General features: G+C 44.8%; 1 protein-coding gene and 1 long non-coding RNA gene across 4 annotated transcripts in view; one reads left to right on the top strand and one right to left on the bottom strand.

Moving 5' to 3' along the window:
• LOC138647925 (complement factor H-related protein 1-like) overlaps window positions 1-19115 on the bottom strand; it is a 370015-nt gene that overhangs the window by 119533 nt on the left and 231367 nt on the right. For all 3 annotated transcript variants that reach the window (XM_069737292.1, XM_069737295.1, XM_069737294.1), the window contains one exon: window positions 12642-12821. In XM_069737292.1, the coding sequence (XP_069593393.1) occupies window positions 12642-12821 (180 nt within the window). The remainder of the gene's footprint in view (window positions 1-12641; window positions 12822-19115) is intronic.
• LOC138647926 (uncharacterized) overlaps window positions 1-19115 on the top strand; it is a 422930-nt gene that overhangs the window by 374900 nt on the left and 28915 nt on the right. The window lies entirely within an intron of this gene.

Here is a 19115-nt window from a genome sequence, read left to right as displayed (position 1 = left end):
AAAAAAAAATTCTTTATTTTTTTATTGTCCCTACCTATGGGGGTGACAAAGGGGGGGGGGGGGGTCATTTATTATTTTTTTTATTTTGATCACTGTGATAGATTATATCTCAGTGATCAAAATGCATTTTGGAACGAATCTGCCGGCCGGCAGATTCGGCAGACGCACTGCGCATGCGCCCGCCATTTTGGAAGATGGCGGTGCCCAGGGAGGAGACGGATGGACCCCGGCAGGATCGGTAAGTATGATGGGGTGGGGGGGAGCACAGGGGGGGGATTGGAGCATGGAGGGGTGGATCGGAGCGCGGGGGGGTGGAACGGAGCATGGGGGGTGGAACGGAGCACGGAGGGGTTGAACGGAGCACGGGGGGGTGGAACGGAGCATGGGGGGTGGATCGGAGTGCAGGGGGGGTGATTGGAGCACGGGGGAGCGGACAAGAGCACGGGGGGAGTGGAGCACAGGACGGAGGGGAGCGGAGCAGTGTACCGGACAGATCGGAGGGCTGGGGGGGCGATCGGTGGGGTGGGGTGGGGGCACATTAGTGTTGATATTGCAGCATCAGCCATGGCTGGATTGTAATATTTCACCAGTTTTAATAGGTGAAATATTACAAATTGCTCTGATTGGCAGTTTCACTTTCAACAGCCAATCAGAGCGATCGTAGCCACGGGGGGGGGGGGTGTGAAGCCACCCCCCCTGGGCTAAACTACCACTCCCCCTGTCCCTGCAGATCAGGTGAAATGGGAGTTAACCCTTTCACCCGATCTGCAGGGACGCGATCTTTCCATGACGCCACATAGGCGTCATGGGTCGGATTGGCACCGACTTTCATGACGCCTACGTGGCGTCATGGGTCGGGAAGGGGTTAAAATTCGCACACAGTGTATATTCTGAGGCAAGGTAGGCTTTGTTTTCTATCTTTAAGGCTAGTTAGCTCTTAGGCTGTGAAGAGGCGTCTAGGTCGTGTTAGGTACGCTCCACGGCTATTTCTAGTTGTGTGATAGGATTAGGCGTTGCGGTCAGCAGAGTTCCCACTTCCCAGACCTTGTCCTGTGTGAGTTTAACCATCAGGTCGTTCCGGGTGCTCTTAACCACCGGGTCCATAACAGTACAGCTGGCCCAAAGTATTAATGCATCTCAATAGAGGGATAAGAGAAGTTCTGAGACCATTTTTTTTTCTCTGCAGTGTTTTTTGTCTTTCTTTTCCCCTTAACCTCTGGGTGGTTCAGAACACAGGTGTAGATATGGACATTCAGGGTCTGTCCTCTTGTGTGGATCATCTCACGGCAAGGGTACAAAACATTCAAGATTTTGTGGTTCAGAATCCGATGTAAGAGCCTAGAATTCCAATTCCTGATTTGTTTTCTGGGGATAGATCTAAATTCCTGAATTTCAAAATTAATTGTAAACTGTTTCTAGCTTTGAAACCCCGCTCCTCTGGTGACCCCGTTCAACAAGTAAAAATCATTATTTTTTTGTTGCGTGGTGACCCTCAAGACTGAGCATTTTCCCTTGCGCCAGGAGATCCTGCATTGCGTGATGTTAATGCGTTTTTTCTGGCGCTTGGATTGCTTTATGATGAACCAAATTCAGTGGATCAGGCAGAGAAAATCTTGCTGGCTTTGTGTCAGGGTCAGGATGAAGCGGAGGTGTACTGTCAGAAGTTTAGAAAGTGTTCTGTGCTTACTCAGTGGAATGAGTGTGCTCTGTTGGCAATTTTCAGAAAGGGTCTTTCTGAAGCCCTTAAGGATGTCATGGTGGGATTTCTCACGCCTGCTGGTCTGAATGAGTCTATGTCCTTGGCCATTCAGATCGATCGGCGCTTGCGTGAGCGCAAAGCTGTGCACCATTCGGCGGTATTCTCTGAGCGTAGGCCTGAGCCTATGCAATGTGATAGGACTTTGACCAGAGTTGAACGGCAAGAACACAGACGTCGGAATGGGCTGTGTTTTTACTGTGGTGATTCCACTCATGCTATCTCCGATTATCCTAAGAACACTAAGCGGTTCGCTAGGTCTGCCACCATTGGTACGGTACAGTCTAAATTTCTTTTGTCCGTTACTCTGATTTGCTCTCTGTCGTCCTATTCTGTTATGGCATTTGTGGATTCAGGCGCTGCCCTGAATTTGATGGACTTGGAGTTTGCCAGGCGCTGTGGTTTTTTCTTGGAGCCCTTGCAGTATCCTATTCCATTGAGAGGAATTGATGCTACGCCTTTGGCCAAGAATAAGCCTCAATACTGGACTCAATTGACCATGTGCATGGCTCCTGCACATCAGGAGGATATTCGCTTTTTGGTGTTGCATAATCTGCATGATGTGGTCGTTTTGGGGTTGCCATGGCTACAGGTCCATAATCCAGTATTGGATTGGAAATCTATGTCTGTGTCCGGCTGGGGTTGTCAGGGGGTACATGGTGATGTTCCATTGCTGTCAATTTCGCCTTCCACTCCTTCTGAAGTCCCTGAGTTTTTGTCGGATTACCGGGATGTATTTGAGGAGCCCAAATCCGGTGCCTTACCTCCTCATAGGGATTGCGATTGTGCTATTAATTTGATTCCTGGTAGTAAGTTTCCTAAGGGCCGACTGTTCAATTTATCTGTGCCAGAGCACGCCGCTATGCGGAGTTATATAAAGGAATCCTTGGAGAAAGGTCATATTCGCCCATCGTCATCACCGTTGGGAGCAGGGTTCTTTTTTGTGGCCAAGAAGGATGGCTCTTTGAGACCTTGTATTGATTACCGCCTTCTTAATAAGATCACAGTCAAATTTCAGTACCCTTTGCTGCTGCTGTCTGATTTGTTTGCTCGGATTAAGGGGGCTAGTTGGTTCACCAAGATAGATCTTCGAGGGGCGTATAATCTTGTGCGAATTAAACAGGGCGATGAATGGAAAACAGCATTTAATACGCCCGAGGGCCATTTTGAGTACCTGGTTATGCCATTCGGGCTTTCTAATGCTCCATCTGTGTTTCAGTCCTTTATGCATGACATCTTTTGAGAGTACCTGGATAGATTCATGAGTGTATATTTGGATGATATTTTGGTCTTTTTGGATGATTGGGAGTCTCATGTGAAGCAGGTCAGAATGGTGTTACAGGTCCTTCGTGCGAATTCCTTGTTTGTGAAGGGGTCGAAATGTCTCTTTGGGGTTCAGAAGGTTTCATTTTTGGGTTTCATTTTTCCCCTTCTACTATCGAGATGGACCCTGTTAAAGTTCAGGCCATTTATGATTGGACTCAGCCGACATCTGTGAAGAGCCTGCAGAAGTTCCTGGGCTTTGCTAATTTTTACCGTCGCTTCATCGCTAATTTTTCTAGTGTTGTTAAACCATTGACTGATTTGACCAAGAAAGGTGCTGATGTGGTCAATTGGTCCTCGGCGGCTGTAGAGGCTTTTCAGGAGTTGAAGCGTTGTTTTTCTTCTGCCCCTGTGTTGTGCCAGCCAGATGTTTTGCTCCCATTTCAGGTCGAGGTTGATGCTTCTGAGATTGGAGCAGGGGCTGTTTTGTCGCAAAGAAGTTCTGATGGCTCGGTGATGAAACCATGTGCCTTTTTTTCTAGAAAATTCTCGCCTGCTGAGCGCAATTATGATGTTAGCAATCGAGAGTTGTTGGCCATGAAGTGGGCATTCGAGGAGTGGCGACATTGGCTTGAAGGAGCCAAGCATCGCGTGGTGGTCTTGACGGATCACAAGAATTTGACTTATCTCGAGTCTGCCAAATGGTTGAATCCTAGACAGGCTCGATGGTCGCTGTTTTTCTCCCGTTTTGATTTTGTGGTTTCGTACCTTCCGGGCTCTAAGACTGTGAAGGCTGATGCCCTGTCAAGGAGTTTTGTGCCTGACTCTCCGGGTGTTCCGGAGCCGGCGGGTATTCTCAAAGAGGGGGTAATTTTGTCTGCCATCTCCCCTGATTTGCGGCACGTGCTGCAGAAGTTTCAGGCTGATAGACCTGACTGTTGTCCAGCGGAGAAACTGTCCCTGATAGATGGACTAGTAGAGTTATCTCTGAAGTTCATTGTTCGGTGTTGGCGGGTCATCCTGGAATCTTTGGTACCAGAGATTTGGTGGCTAGATCCTTTTGGTGGCCTTCTTTGTCACGGGATGTGCGTTCTTTTGTGCAGTCCTGTGGGATTTGTGCTCGGGCTAAGCCCTGCTGTTCTCGTGCCAGTGGGTTGCTTTTGCCCTTGCCGGTCCCGAAGAGGCCCTGGACGCATATTTCCATGGATTTTATTTCAGATCTCCCTGTCTCTCAAAGGATGTCGGTCTTTTGGGTGGTTTGTGATCGCTTCTCTAAGATGGTCCATTTGGTACCCTTGTCTAAATTGCCTTCCTCCTCTGATTTGGTGCCATTGTTTTTCCAGCATGTGGTTCGTTTGCATGGCATTCCGGAGAACATCGTCTCGGACAGAGGTTCTCGGTTTGTTTCGAGGTTTTGGCGGTCCTTTTGTGCTAAGATGGGCATTGATTTGTCTTCTTCTTCGGCTTTCCATCCTCAGACAAATGGCCAAACCGAACGAACTAATCAGACTTTGGAGACATATCTGAGATGCTTTGTTTCTGCTGATCAGGATGATTGGGTGTCCTTCTTGCCTTTGGCTGAGTTCGCCCTTAATAATCGGGCCAGCTCGGCTACTTTGGTTTTGCCTTTTTTCTGTAATTCTGGTTTCCATCCTCGTTTCTCTTCAGGGCAGGTTGAGCCTTCGGACTGTCCTGGTGTGGATACGGTGGTGGACAGGTTGCAGCAGATTTGGACTCATGTGGTGGACAATTTGACATTGTCCCAGGAGAAGGCTCAACGTTTCGCTAACCGCCAGTGCTGTGTTGGTCCCCGACTTTGTGTTGGGGATTTGGTTTGGTTGTCATCTCGTCATGTTCCTATGAAGGTTTCCTCTCCTAAGTTTAAGCCTCGTTTCATTGGGCCATATAAGATTTCTGAAGTTCTTAATCCTGTGTCATTTCGTTTGGACCTTCCAGCTTCTTTTGCCATCCATAATGTGTTCCATAGGTCATTATTGCGGAGATACGTGGCGCCTATGGTTCCCTCCGTTGATCCTCCTGCCCCGGTGTTGGTCGAGGGGAGTTGGAGTATGTGGTGGAGAAGATTTTGGATTGTCGTATTTCGAGACGGAAACTCCAGTACCTGGTCAAGTGGAAGGGTTATGGTCAGGAAGATAATTCCTGGGTTTTTGCCTCTGATGTTCATGCTGCCGATCTAGTTTGTGCCTTTCATTTGGCTCGTCCTGATCGGCCTGGGGGCTCTGGTGAGGGTTCGGTGACCCCTCCTCAAGGGGGGGGTACTGTTGTGAATTCTGTTTTCGAACTCCCTCCTGTGGTCATGAATGGTACTTCGGCGAGTTCTGTCCATGGACTCCCTCTGGTGGCTGTGAGTGGAGCTGCTGCTTCTGAGGTTCCTTCCACAGGTGATGTAATTTATTTTTTGGCTGGCTTTTCTATTTAACTCCACTCAGATCGTTACTCCATGCCAGCTGTCAATGTTCTTGTACTGGTTCAGTTCGCTCTTGGATCTTTCTGGTGACCTGTCTACTCCAGCAGAAGCTAAGTCCCTGCTAGTTAATTATTTGTTCATTGTTTCCTTGTCCAGCTGGTTATCATGATTTTGTCTTGCTAGCTGGAAGCTCTGGGATGCAGAGTGGCACCTCCGCACCGTGAGTCGGTGCTGAGGTCTTTTTGCACACTCTGTGTGGTTTTTTGTAGTTTTTTGTGCTGACCGGAAAGATACCTTTTCTATCCTCAGTCTGTTTAGTAAGTCTGGCCTCCCTTTGCTGAAACCTGTTTCATCTCTGTGTTTGTGACTTTCATCTTAACTCACAGTCAATATATGTGGGGGGCTGCCTTTTCCTTTGGGGAATTTCTCTGAGGCAAGGTAGGCTTTATTTTCTATCTTTAGGGCTAGTTAGCTCTTAGGCTGTGAAGAGGCGTCTAGGTCATGTTAGGTACGCTCCACGGCTATTTCTATTTGTGTGATAGGATTAGGGGTTGCGGTCAGCAGAGTTCCCACTTCCCAGAGCTTGTCCTGTGTGAGTTTAACCATCAGGTCGTTCCGGGTGCTCTTAACCACCAGGTCCATAACAATAGTGGGCGGGGGAGAGATCTGTGTTGAAATAATGCCGATCTCCATTTTTTTTTTCTTTCCCGCATTTACAGTGGGGTGGTGTAGTCTCTCTGCCTATCAGCAGTGCACACACACAGCAATGTGCATGTGATGCACACAAGCACGGGCATGTGTCTGTCACATGTCCTTGCCCTATAAGAACCCACAATTTCCCCCGTCGCCACCATTCACTCACTGCTGCAGCTTAGTGTTAGACGGCACCGCTGCTGCTGTGGGCGCTATATAGTTAAATAGTCTTTTTTTGCGAGCGAATTTTCCGAGAGATAGGTTTAGGGAGTTAGGACTAGTTGTAATATCAGCCCTTTTCATGGTAGGTTACAGCAGTTCATAGCACTTTTTGCCAGGCTGGTTTGTGCCAGTGCTGTGCAAGTGTGTTTCATAGCATTTGGTGTAATCTAGCTCAGCCCATCTTTGTGGGCTAGTAGCATTATCTGATAGTCATCTGAGTAGCCCGCCTGTGAAGCTAGCTACACCGCCTGTGTATCTCATTTTTTACTGCATCTAACCCAGTAAATTGTTTTGGGCTTAGTAGCAGTGTCTGCACGTCAGCAGAATAGCCCGCCTGTGATATTAACTACACCGCCTGTGTATCTAATTTTTTACTGCATCTAATCCAGTTAATAGTTTTGGGCCTAGGGGCAGTGTCTGCACGTCAGCAGAGTAGCCCGCCTGTGAAACTAACTATACCGTCTGTGTATCTCAATTTTTACTGCATCTAATCCAGTTAATAGTTTTGGGCCTAGGAGCAGTGTCTGCACTGTCCGACGAGCCCTGGTGCAATACATTATGACGTATAGCCTGGCCAACGAGCTCAAGAGGTGGGGCCAATCATGCTGCAGGAGTGGTCTCAGATCAGGGACCTATGCACCCTTCTGCATAGTTTTGAAATAGCAACGAAGATGTTTAGTGCTGACGATGCCATTATCAGCATGACCATTCCGGTGATGTACATGCTGGAGCACACCTTACACAGTGCTCGGAGTCAGGTGGTGGAACAAGAGGAGGAGGAGGAACAGGAAGAGTCGTATGTGGAAGGGATCATATCTCCAAGGTCAAGAAGGTTGGCAGCACCAAAGCAGCTGGCATTGGAGGCTGGGGGAGAGGGATTACCGAGGGTGCATGGTAGCAGCCAAACTGTTGAGGAAGGTGCAGGAGGCGAGGAAGAAGTGGAGGACAAACTGGCGCTGGGCGTGGAAGACTCATCAGATGAGGGAGACCTTGATCAAATTTCTGTTGTGGGAGGTTGGGGGGGAGGACAGACGAAGGAAGCATGATTCTCACCTTGCCACCACCAAGACAACAAGGACTTGGTCCTCCTGGATGCGCAAGACACATGAGTGCCTTCTTGCTGCACTACCTGTAACATGACCCTCGGATTGTCAGAATCCGAAGTAATGCCGACTACTGAGTTGCCACACTCTTAGATTCCCGGTACAAAAGCAAATTTGGCGAAATAATTCCTGCCATAGAAAGGGATTCACGCATGCAGGAGTATCAGCAGAGACTGTTACAGAATCTAACATCTGCTTTTCCACAAAACACCAGTGGTGCACATAGTCAATCTCTGAGTTCAAACTTGCCAACCGTGGGACTATCGAGTCCCTCTAACCGTAACAGTAACATTGTATCTGGTAGTAACAGCAATTTTTTCCAATCGTTTCAAGATTTTTTTAGACCATCTTTTGCAAGGCCAGAGGAGACAAGAAGTCTGACGCACAGCCAACGCCTAGAGAGGATGGTACAAGAGTATCTCCAAGTTAACATCCGTGCCATGACTGTGGAACTGGACCCTTGCTCATTTTGGGCTCCAGTCTTGAAAAATGGCCTGAGCTCGCCACTCACGCCTTGGAGATCTTGTCGTGCCCCACAGCCAGCGTTCTCTCTTAACGTGTGTTCAGTGCTGCTGGTGGTGTGCTGACAGATAAGCGCATGCGGCTGTCCAGTGACAATGTAGACAGACTAACGTTCATCAAGATGAACAAATCCTGGATCCGCAAGGACTTTTCTACCCCTGTGTCATCTTGGGGAGACTAAAAGCTGGATAATTTTTGAAAATCACCTCATCAACCGTTTAAAAAAGCTCTGGCGAAATCGATACCACTTAAGTGGTGTCTGTGGCCGAATTTTTTTAAAAAATGGAGACTCTTTTATTTAGTCCCCTTGCTGAGTTTTACATGACATGGCCATTCCAGGTGGGCGGGGTCGTCTGCAGAGTTGTTTACTCTGGCCTGGGATTCAGCAGTCTTCTCCAAAGCTTCAGTGTCTGCTAGTCAGCAGAGTAGCCCAGCCACCCACTGCCTGTTTACCTAAGTACTATTTTTAACGGCATCTAGCCCAGGAAATCCTTTTGGGCTTAGTAGAATTTGGTGCTACTCAGCAGCGTACCCCACCCATGAAGCAAGCTACACGGCCTGTTTACCTAACTACTATTTTGTAACGGCATTTAGCCCAAGAAATCCTTTTGGGCCTAGTAGAATTTAGTGGTACCCAGCAGCGTACCCCACCCATGAAGCAAGCTACACCCCCTGTTTACCTAACTACTATTTTGTAACGGCATCTAGCCCAGGAAATCCTTTTGGGGCTAGTAGAATTTGGTGCTACTCAGCAGCGTACTTCACCCATGAAGCAAGCTACACCGCCTGTTTACCTAACTACTATTTTGTAACGGCATTTAGCCCAGGAAATCCTTTTGGGCCTAGTAGAATTTGGTGCTACTCAGCAGCGTACCCCACCCATGAAGCAAACTACACCGCCTGTTTACCTAAGTACTATTTTTGATGGCATCTGGCCCAGGAAATCCTTTTGGGCCTAGTAGAATTTAGTGCTACTCGGCAGCGTACCCCACCCATGAAGCAAGCTACACCGCCTGTTTACCTAACTACCTACTATTTTGTAACGGCATCTAGCCCAGGAAATCATTTTGGGCCTTGTAGAATTTAGTGCTACTCAGCAGAGTACCCCACCCATGAAGCAAGCTACACCACCTTCTTTCTTTCTCAATCTAACCCCTCGGCTCTGGGGTGTCCACTCTCCCTCCAGCTCTCTTCTTCTCACAGGTGGACTACCGCGTGTTTTCACACTGTGGCAAATCTTTTGGGCCCAGGCATAAGAAGTCGTCGAGGTAATGGATAATATATGCCACCTTACAAACGTCCATGACGACCCATTCAAGGAAGCAACTAAATGCCTCAAATAGTGAGCAGGATATGGAGCACCCCATGGGCAAACAGCGATCTATGTAGTATGCTCCTTCACAAATGCAGGCACGGAGGCACAGGTAGTAACTGGAATGCCCCCTCAATGTCTGTTTTGGCCATTAGGGTGCCCCTTACCAACTTCTTGACCCGCCTGATTGCCTCATCAAAGGAGGTACAGTACATAGTACTGTACTTGGTTCCGCGTCGATGTTGTCATTTACTGACCTGCCCCTCCACATCCACGTAGTATGTAGCACAGCCACATAGTACATAGCACAGCCACGTAGTATATAGCACAGCCACGTAGTGTATTGCACAGCCACATAGTACAGTTAGGGCCAGAAATATTTGGACAGTGACACAAGTTTTGTTATTTTAGCTGTTTACAAAAACATGTTCAGAAATACAATTATATATATAATATGGGCTGAAAGTGCACACTCCCAGCTGCAATATGATAGTTTCCACATCCAAATCGGAGAAAGGGTTTAGGAATCATAGCTCTGTAATGCATAGCGTCCTCTTTTTCAAGGGACCAAAAGTAATTGGACAATGGACTCTAAGGGCTGCAATTAACTCTGAAGGCGTCTCCCTCGTTAACCTGTAATCAATGAAGTAGTTAAAAGGTCAGGGGTGGATTCCAGGTGTGTGGTTTTGCATTTGGAAGCTGTTGCTGTGAGCAGACAACATGCAGTCAAAGGAACTCTCAATTGAGGTGAAGCAGAACATCCTGAGGCTGAAAAAAAAGAAAAAATCCATCAGAGAGATAGCAGACATGCTTGGAGTAGCAAAATCAACAGTTGGGTACAGTCTGAGAAAAAAGGAATTGACTGGTGAGCTTGGGAACTCAAAAAGGCCTGGGCGTCCACGGATGACAACAGTGGTGGATGATCGCCGCATACTTAATTTGGTGAAGAAGAACCCGTTCACAACATCAACTGAAGTCCATAACACTCTCAATGAAGTAGGTGTATCTGTCTCTAAGTCAACAGTAAAGAGAAGACTCCATGACAGTAAATACAAAGGGTTCACATCTAGATGCAAACCATTCATCAATACCAAAAATAGACAGGCCAGAGTTAAATTTGCAGAAAAACACCTCAAGAAGCCAGCTCAGTTCTGGAAAAGTATTCTATGGACAGATGAGACAAAGATCAACCTGTACCAGAATGATGGGAAGAAAAAAGTTTGGAGAAGAAAGGGAACGGCACATGATCCAAGGCACACCACATCCTCTGTAAAACATGGTGGAGGCAACGTGATGGCATGGGCATGCATGGCTTTCAATGGCACTGGGTCACTTGTGTTTATTGATGACATAAGAGCAGACAAGAGTAGCCGGATGAATTCTGAAGTGTACCGGGATATACTTTCAGCCCAGATTCAGCCAAATGCTGCAAAGTTGATTGGACGGCGCTTCATAGTACAGATGGACAATGACCCCAAGCATACAGCCAAAGCTACCCAGGAGTTCATGACTGCCAAAAAGTGGAACATTCTGCAATGGCCAAGTCAATCTCCAGATCTAAACCCAATTGAGCATGCATTTCACTTGCTCAAATCCAGACTTAAGACGGAAAGACCCACAAACAAGCAAGACCTGAAGGCTGCGGCTGTAAAGGCCTGGCAAAGCATTAAGAAGGAGGAAACCCAGCGTTTGGTGATGTCCATGGGTTCCAGACTTAAGGCAGTGATTGCCTCCAAAGGATTTGCAACAAAATATTGAAAATAAAAATATTTTGTTTGGGTTATGTTTATTTGTCCAATTACTTTTGACCTCCTAAAATGTGGAGTGTTTGTAAAGAAATGTGTACAATTCCTACATTTTCTATCAGATATTTTTGTTCAACCCTTCAAATTAAACGTTACAATCTGCACTTGAATTCTGTTGTAGAGGTTTCATTTCAAATCCAATGTGGTGGCATGCAGAGCCCAACTCGCGAAAATTGTGTCACTGTCCAAATATTTCTGGCCCTAACTGTATATAGCACAGCCACGTAGAATATAGCACAGCCCACGTAGTATATAGCACAGACACATAGTATATTGCAGAGCCACGTAGTATATTGCACAGCCCACATAGTATATAGCAATGTGGGCATCATATCCCTGTTAAAAAAAGAATTAAAATAAAAAATAGTTATATACTCACCTTTCGTTGGCCCCCGGATCCAGGAAGCGTTTACCGATGCTCCTCGCGCACTCCGGTCCCAAGAGTGCATCGCGGTCCGCTACGTCATCATCTCATGAGATTGCAATGCATGGAGCGGTCACCAGAGCGTCGCGAGGAGTGGGAAAGGCCTGTTCTGGATCTGAGGGGCCGACAGACGGTTAGTATATAACTATTTTTTTTATTATTTTTAACATTAGATCTTTTTACTATTGATGCTGCATAGGCAGCATCAATAGTAAAAAGTTGGTCACACAGGGTTAATAACAGCGTTAACGGAGTGCGTTACACCGCGGCATAACGTGGTCCATTAACGCTGCCATTAACCCTGTGTGAGCGCTGACTGGGGGAGTATGGAGCTGGCACTGATTGCGGGGAGTAAGGAGTGGCCATTTTGCTGCCAGACTGTGCCTGTCGCAAATTGTGTTGTGGCTGTTTTGCCGCGACCAATCAGTGACTTGGGATTTCCGTGACAGACAGACAGACAGAAGGACAGACAGAAAGACGGAAGTGACCCTTAGACAATTATATAGTAGATAACTAAATTTATGGACATCTTTGGTTTGATTTCTTTGCCTGTGTGGATTGGATGGGCTGTTAACAGCATCTGATGAGAATTTAATGTCAATAACACTTTTAGAAACATGCTCGGACTGTCCCTTAGTGGAACAGGGGAATCCCCTGGCGGGCCACTGTGCTGACACGGACCTGCAATCTCACAAATGGGCAGTACTTGGCATAATTCATTTTATGCAATCTGGAATAAAAGAAGCAGCATTTCATCCTTCATGTACCAAACTACCCAGTTTATTATTATATAGAGTTGTAGATGCATTTGTGAACAAGGGTAGTGTAATATTTGCATGCAGGTGAAAAGTGGGCCACCCCCCCAAAGTTAATGTGGTGGGTCCTTGGCACCCCAGTCTGACGCTGTTTAGAAATAGATTTACTTAAAAAATTGGTGACACGTTCAATACTTATTTCACCTACCGCATATATATTTGGTGATTTGGTAATACATTTCATGGGTTCCCTATAAATATACATAGTGAAATTAAACAACAGAACATTTTGGGTATAATATATAATAAAATTAATACAGTACATGGAAAAAGTACATCTGAAAGCAAACAATCTCACCATAGCACTCTGGAGGTTGTTCCCATTTTCCGTCAATACAACGGATTGTTGCGGAGCCGTACATCCCATATCCTCTGATGCACTTTATGGTAACTTCATCATTGCTATAATAAGCTTCCTTTCGATCTATGATTTCACTATTTCTTGGATTATGTGCAATAGGACATTTCTTTCTTTCTTCTAAATGTAAATGAAAAGGTTTTATTAATAAGTACTCAATTTAATAATTTAATACTGCATTTTTCATCATGTTGAAACATTACTTCTTATCATGTAAAAAAAATACATTTTTTTCAACAATAGATATTCAACCACTTAGTGAAGAAGCTAATTTTGGCCTTAATGACTAAGTCCTATATTTAAGTTGTCACAATGTGAGGCAAAATCTCTGGAATACTTAAAATTTATATTTTTGGAAAATTTAGGTTGAATTGAATTCTGTTGTAATGAAAATATCTGTCAAAAATGTAGAAAGTTCTGCCCTTTTCAAACTATGAATGCTTTAACCATTAACCAGTTAGTGCTATAGAATATTACCACCATGAGCACAGGTAAATTAGTGCTCCATGTTAGATATGTATGTCATGCTGATTGCAGGTTACAGCCTCTACACCGGTGCGATCAGCTGCAGGAGCCCAACTGTTACAGCAGGAGCCCAGCTGTGTGTAACTGCTAGAACCAGTATTTTTTCCCATCCTTGCAGTTTAACCCCTCTTATGCTGCTGTCAAGAGTGACACAGCAACACACAAGGAGTTAGAACTGTTAGAGGGAAAGGGACCCTCTGACAGCTAATCGACATCTGCACAATGGGCTCATGGGTTGCTATGGCATCTGTGGTGTAACAAAGGCCTCCGGGTCTGCCATATAGCACAGCCAATCAGATCCTGTCAGGGTCTGGGCCTCAGCGAATGTCAGTCAAGCACTGAGAGTGTACAGTAATACATAACTGTGTATTAATAAATCAATAATGAGATTTCATGTTAAAATCCCATTTGGGGACTAGTAAAGAAATGTAAAAATAAAGTAAAAAAAAATATTCTCAATTCTCAATTTTCACAAATGGATGAGTGGCCTGAGCTTGCCTCACAGGCCTTGGAGGTTTTATCATGCCCGGCAGCCAGCGTACTCTCTCTCAGAACAGGTCTTCAGCGCTGTTGGTGGTGTCCTGATGGATAAGCACAGCTGGCTGTACCCTGAAAGTGTAGACCGCCTAACTTTCATCAAGATGAACAAGTCATGGATCTCCAAGGACTTTTGCACCCCAATCGCTAACTGTACAGTCTAGGCGATGTGGCATTTTTTTTGTGTGCTGCATTAATCCTGCGCAACTGTGTAACAAAGTGGCCCGGGGGGTTGTCCCAGCTGAGTCAACTATGCCACAGTCAGTAGGCATCACAGGACTTTGCATATGGAATAGACAGGACAACACAATCCTCAGACACGACTAAACGGGAAACCACTGGGTAAATCTGACAGGGAGAAGGACTTGGGGATCCTAGTTAATGATAAACTTACCTGGAGCAGCCAGTGCCAAGCAGCAGCTGCCAAGGCAAACAGGATCATGGGGTGCATTAAGAGAGGTCTGGATACACATGATGAGAGCATTATACTGCCTCTGTACAAATCCCTAGTTAGACCGCACATGGAGTACTGTGTCCAGTTTTGGGCACCGGTGCTCAGGAAGGATATAATGGAACTAGAGAGAGTACAAAGGAGGGCAACAAAATTAATAAAGGGGATGGGAGAACTACAATACCCAGATAGATTAGCGAAATTACGATTATTTAGTCTAGAAAAAAGACGACTGAGGGGCGATCTAATAACCATGTATAAGTATATAAGGGGACAATACAAATATCTCGCTGAGGATCTGTTTATACCAAGGAAGGTGACGGGCACAAGAGGGCATTCTTTGCGTCTGGAGGAGAGAAGGTTTTCCCACCAACATAGAAGAGGATTCTTTACTGTTAGGGCGGTAAAAATCTGGAATTGCTTGCCTGAGGAGGTGGTGATGGCGAACTCAGTTGAGGGGTTCAAGAGAGGCCTGGATGTCTTCCTGGAGCAGAACAATATTGTATCATACAATTATTAGGTTCTGGGGATTTATTATGATGGAACATAGGCTGAACTGGATGGACAAATGTCTTTTTTCGGCCTTACTAACTATGTTACTATGTTACTATGTTAAAAGACTGCAAAAACACCCTCCCAAAATACCAATTTCCTCCTTACAGAACGCTTCAATATGGAAAATAATGAATGTATGAGTAGCTAAAAATATTACAGTTATTATATTGCCACATTTGCAAAGACTTGTACACTATTTTTGTTACTATTTATCCTAACTAATGAATGCCGCAAAAAAATTGAAAAAACAATGCCAAGATTGTCATTTTATGACATTCACGCCTGTCCCGTCTACTCCAGCTTTTCTATTGGCCAATGCACAGTAACTATTTAGCATTTGACATTCCTGGAACTGCAGGGTGTGGCCAGTCCAGTTGTTTGATAGATCCTGTCAGGTTGGGTTTCATCCTGCTGTCAGCACTGAGTGCAGCTGCTCTCTATTTAAACTTCTGAAAATCAATTTTCACCCACCAGAATGAACCTGTAACAGCCCACCACTAGAGATGAGCGAACCTTTCAAGGTTTGGTTTCGTTCAGCTCGGCTCTCCAAACGATTCGTTGAATGTACCTGAACCTCATTAAATTCAATGGTAGACAAAACCAAATATATACACAACACCTTAAGGAGACAAAAAGCTTCCAAAACAGCTCAAATTACAGGCATACACAAGGAAAAGTGGCATCAATTGACCCAGAGTACATATGGTATAATTGAGCAGCATGGATGCATGGGACAGGGCGTGGGACAGCTCTTTGACCAGCATTTCTAGCTTAAACATTGATTAGTAACAGGTGGATGAGTGACTGGTGTAGGCCTGGTGCTCCGAGAGCCCTGCCAAATTCAGACAACACACTTGAAGGAAACTCAAATTGGAGTCCAAACATTTACATAAATTAGGGGCAAACACCAGGAAAAGTGGCATCAATTGACCCACAGTAAAAATATGATAATGCCAGGGCAGCAGTCAGCCATAGGCTATGCATGAGGTATCAGGGTTTGGGCCAGCATTTAGAGCTTTGAATTGAAGTTTCAATTAAGACCAGGTGGGTGAGGAACCAGTGTAAGCCTGCTTTGCTGGGAGCCCTGACACCAACACCAAAAAACTGGTAGAGCACTAATGTTACAAAAATGTAAGGATAGTAACAGGTAGGGTTGAGTGAAACAGATTGGACAAATTCAGAAATCGCCGACTTTCGGCAAAGTCGGGTTTCATGAAACCCGACCCGATCCTAGTGTGGGATTGGCCATGAAGTCGGTGATCTTCGCGCCAAAGTCGCGTTTTGTATGACGCTTTCAGCGCCATTTTTCAGCCAATGAAGGAGGACGCAGAGTGTGGGCAGCGTGATGACATAGGTCTCGGTCCCCACCAACTCAGAGAAGGGCATGACAGTGATTGGCTTGCTTTCTGCGGCATCACAGGGGCTATAAAGGGGCGTGCACACCGACCGCCATCTTACTTCTGCCAATCTAGCATAGGGAGAGGTTGCTGCAGCTTCATCAGAAGAAGGGATATAGTTAGGGAGGGAAGATTAACTCCCAAACTGCTTGTGCTGTAGCGATTTCCACTGTCCAACACCAAATTTTTTTGGCAGGGACAGTGGAGGCTATATTTTGGAGGTGTTGAACCAGCGTCATCGTCAATAGACACCTGGCCTGAATTGGCAGAATATGCATTACAGGAGCTCTCTTGCCCTGCTGCTAGTGTGCTATCAGAAAGAGTCTTCAGTGCTGCTGGTTCAATACTGACCGAAAAAAGGACATGTCTGGCTACCCAGAATGTTATATGCTGAAAAAAAAAAAAGACTAAATAGCCACAGCCAGCTCACCGATCCACGCAGGTGCACGGAACTTCATCTCGGACCAGGATGAGGGAATAGCAGAAGGAATAGAAGAAAGGTGTTCCAGCTGCTTTAAAAATTTCAAAAACTTTATTTCTCCATTAAAATGCGAAAACAGCAATCCTTGCCTTAGTGCGAAAATGTGAGTGCAGAGTACATGCGACGCGTTTCGATCTAAATGATCTTACTCAATGCATGATGTTTGGCAAACTGCGGTGGGTATTAATATACAGATGGACCAATCTCTTCACTGATACAAGTCACATGACTCATTACCACAGGTCCTATACATGTGAACTCCACCGCAGCTGCAAAAGATGAACAAACAAATAGGCCAAGGTAACACAACATACTTAAAAAATGTAGATACACAATAATAAAAACAATAATACAATAAGTAACTAGCAGTAATGATACATGATCTCATTTTTGCGATTTAGACCAAATGGGTGTCTTGTTCCCAAATTGAAAATCCAGAAAGCTTCTCTGGTCAGAAGCTGTCTTTTGACATCTCCACCTCGCTGTGATAAATTAATATGCTCTATGCCCTGGATTGTCATGGTAGATGTATTCCCTTCATGGTGCACATTAAAATGCTTGGCGACAGCTGATATATTTTTACTAGCGATGTCACTTCTTCCTAAGTCCCTTAAGTGTTCAGATATCCTAGTCTTCAGCTTTCTGGTCGTGCAGCCTATATACGCTGCATTGCATTCAGTGCAATCGATTTTGTAAACCACGTTCTTAGTGTGACAATTAATAAAACTTTTTATATGATAGGTTTGTGTTTTATCCCTGTTCTGGAACATATTTTTTACCAGTGCATTCCGGCAAGTGGTACAAGCGGCAACTCCACACTTATAAAAACCTTTACATTCAAGCCAGGTTTTAGAAACCGGCTGTGAAGAAAAGAAACTCGGCGATAAAGAGTTGCCAATAGTGGGCGCCCTTCTCGCCACAACGTTGAGACCATCCCTAAGGATTTCAGAGAGAAAATCATCTTCTTTTAATAAAGGTAACCTTTTCAAAATAATATTTTTTATCTCTTGAAACTGAGTGCTGTATTGAAAGCACACATACGGTTTTTTCTTTCTGGCCTCTTTTTCTTTGTTTTTTTCTTTGTCATGGGTCAAAAGACTATCTCTGGGCTTGCTATCCACTATTTTTTGTGCTCTGCTGAGGCTCCAATCTGGATACCCTCTTTTTTATAATTTATATTTTAACAAAGAGAACTCCTCTTTACTTGCCGTATCTTTACTACAATTTCTTTTGAGCCGCGTGTATTCCCCAACGGGAATCGATTTGACGGTATGTTTGGGGTGGCTACTTTTAGCGTGTAGTACCGTGTTCCCACTGATGGGTTTAACATGCGTTTTACTATTGATGATCTCACCATTTACACCCATTAGATCAAGATCCAGGAAGGAGATTTCTTTCTGGTTCCATCTGTGGGTAAATCTGATGCCATAATCGTTCCCATTAATGTACTCCATGAAGTCCGGCACGGTAGACACATCGCCACCCCAGATGATAAGGGTGTCATCAATGTATCTACCGTACCAGACAAGGAGACTGGCAAAAGGGTTATCTGCACAATAAATGAAATTACGTTCCCAATACGACATAGTAAGATTAGCTAATGAGGGTGAATATTTAGCCCCCATCGGAACACCTGTTCTTTGCTCATATACCGTATTTTCAAAGGAAAAAATATTGTGCTTCAAAAGAAAAAAAGTGACATCCAGGACATAATTAGTAAAGTCTCGTGTATAAGTACTGAAATTTTCCAAATAGAAACGTACCACTTCCATGGCCAATGTGTGTGGAATACACGTGTATAATGAAATTACATCACAACATAGCCATGAATGGGTTTCTTTCCACATTTTTGTAGAAAAAGTTCGGAGGACCTCTCTGGAATCTTTAATGTGACCGGGTAATTTAACTACAAGCGGTTGTAAGATGGAATCCACCCACTCACATAAATGCTCATTCATTGAGCCTATGCCCGAAACTATGGGTCTCATTGCTGGTAGACTCACCCCTTTGTGTACTTTAGGCAAACCATATAGTATGGGCATTTTGGGATGGGGAACATATAGATAATCTGCTTGTTTTTTACTGAGGATACCTAGGCTCAAGCCTTCATTTATGATGATGCTAATTTCCTCATTATATCTCTTTGATGGATTTCCCCTCATTTTACCATATGTTAGATCGTCCGTTAGTAGTTCCAACATTTTATCTTTATAATCATTTTTGTTCATAACGACTATCATGCCCCCTTTGTCACTTTTTTTTATAATTATCTCTTTTTTGTTTTTCAGTTCTGTGAGAGCTTTCTTTTGTTTATATGTGAGATTATTAATTTTATTTTTATATGTAGTTTTAGACATTTTGTCCTTGAGGTCCTTCAAATCTTTTTCTATCCTATCTTGGAACCTATCCATACACTCCACCCTAGATTGGATTGGGTAGAAATATGGATTTTTAGTGCCAAAATGAGT

The sequence above is a fragment of the Ranitomeya imitator genome, chromosome 8 (genome assembly GCF_032444005.1).
Source record: "Ranitomeya imitator isolate aRanImi1 chromosome 8, aRanImi1.pri, whole genome shotgun sequence".
NCBI lineage: Eukaryota > Metazoa > Chordata > Amphibia > Anura > Dendrobatidae > Ranitomeya > Ranitomeya imitator.
The sequence above is the reverse complement of the archived record's forward strand: the minus strand, read 5'-3'. Positions and strand labels throughout refer to the sequence as shown.